Source organism: Galeopterus variegatus, unplaced genomic scaffold, assembly GCF_000696425.1.
Source record: "Galeopterus variegatus unplaced genomic scaffold, G_variegatus-3.0.2 Scaffold58, whole genome shotgun sequence".
Lineage (NCBI taxonomy): Eukaryota > Metazoa > Chordata > Mammalia > Dermoptera > Cynocephalidae > Galeopterus > Galeopterus variegatus.
This window is the reverse complement of record NW_007726169.1, coordinates 1194299-1195541: the sequence shown is the minus strand read 5'-3', so window position 1 is coordinate 1195541 and position 1243 is coordinate 1194299. Positions and strand designations below refer to the sequence as shown.

General features: G+C 59.9%; 1 protein-coding gene across 2 annotated transcripts in view; it reads right to left on the bottom strand.

The window, feature by feature from the left end:
• Positions 1 to 1243, bottom strand: part of NDRG4 (NDRG family member 4) — a 47830-nt gene that overhangs the window by 21287 nt on the left and 25300 nt on the right. For both annotated transcript variants that reach the window (XM_008575048.1, XM_008575023.1), the window contains exon 2: positions 878 to 972. In XM_008575048.1, the coding sequence (XP_008573270.1) occupies positions 878 to 972 (95 nt within the window). The remainder of the gene's footprint in view (positions 1 to 877; positions 973 to 1243) is intronic.

Here is a 1243-nt window from a genome sequence, read left to right as displayed (position 1 = left end):
CCTGCCAGTGGCTCTGCAGCTCACCTCCTTTTGGCAGGAGGCAGGGGGAGACAGAGAAGGGCAGCATGCTGAAGATGTGAGGGCCTGGGCTCCTGGCTTCCCCATCTGTAAAATTGGGGGGCCAGAACAATATAATCAGCAGGTACCCCCAGCACTAATGCCCCAGAATTCAAGGATGCCCTACAGCTTCTCCTTGCAAAGTGGTTTGTGTCACAGTCACCATCAAGATGGTGCTGGGAGGGAGGGAAAGGGAAGGTGGACAGGGTGTCACCACCACAAGAAAGTGTGGGGTAAAAGTGACTTTGGAATCTAATGCCTGGTGCCCTGACTGAGCGGCCTTTGGGACAAAATCGCAACCTCTGAATGCTTCAGTCCCGCTGCCCCTGGCGGGCACTATTGGTAAGACTTGCCCTGGTACCTCTGAGGCTTGTGAGGAAAAGACAGAAGGCTGGAGTCAAAGAAAGGCCCCCTCAGATGGGGGGGCACCGGGCTCCTGCTGGAGGCAGCACTGCCTAGCGGTCACCTTCTTGGGGCTCTTGGGCTGCCCAGAACCCAGGTTGAGTATGGCCTCATTCCCCGCTAGCCACGTGACCTTGGCCAAGTGAGTTCACCTTTCTGTGCCTCAGTTTTCTCATCATTCAAACGGGGATAACTCTCCTGAAGAGCCTCCAGCCTCAAAGACAGCCGAAGCCACGGTGAGGTTGGCTGGGTCTTAGTAACGTGGACACTCAGGCCAGCCCAGGAACTCTCCCAAGGTGGGGACAAGGCTTCTCAGCACAGCTCACTCCCATGGCCAAGACTGCGGGGAGGGCGCGCGGCGTCCCTCTTGGCCACGAGGTGGCGCGCTCGGCCCCAGGACCGCGAAGGCGCGACTCACCAGCTCGGCCAGGTCCTGGCCCCGCAGCAGCGGCTTCTCCTCGGGGAATCGCAGCTCCTGCAGCCCGGCCATGGTCACGTCGTGGAGCAAGAGCCCTAGGGAGGGAAGGGGAGGTTGTAGCCTGCTGCGGCGGGACGCACGGGCCCTGCTCTAAATCTCCCGGGCGGAGGACAGCGCAAGCCAGGGCTGGGGCGGGGGCAGCGGAGACCACACTGACGCGTCCCTCCCCCACGGCCCCAAACGCAAGCCCATCCCGAGCGCTTCCCCCAGGGCACCAAGGTCTCGGTCTGCAAGACAGGCCTGTTTGGCTCAGGGATGTCACATTACTTGCTCTTAAAAGTTAAAACGTTACCAAAAAAAAAAAAA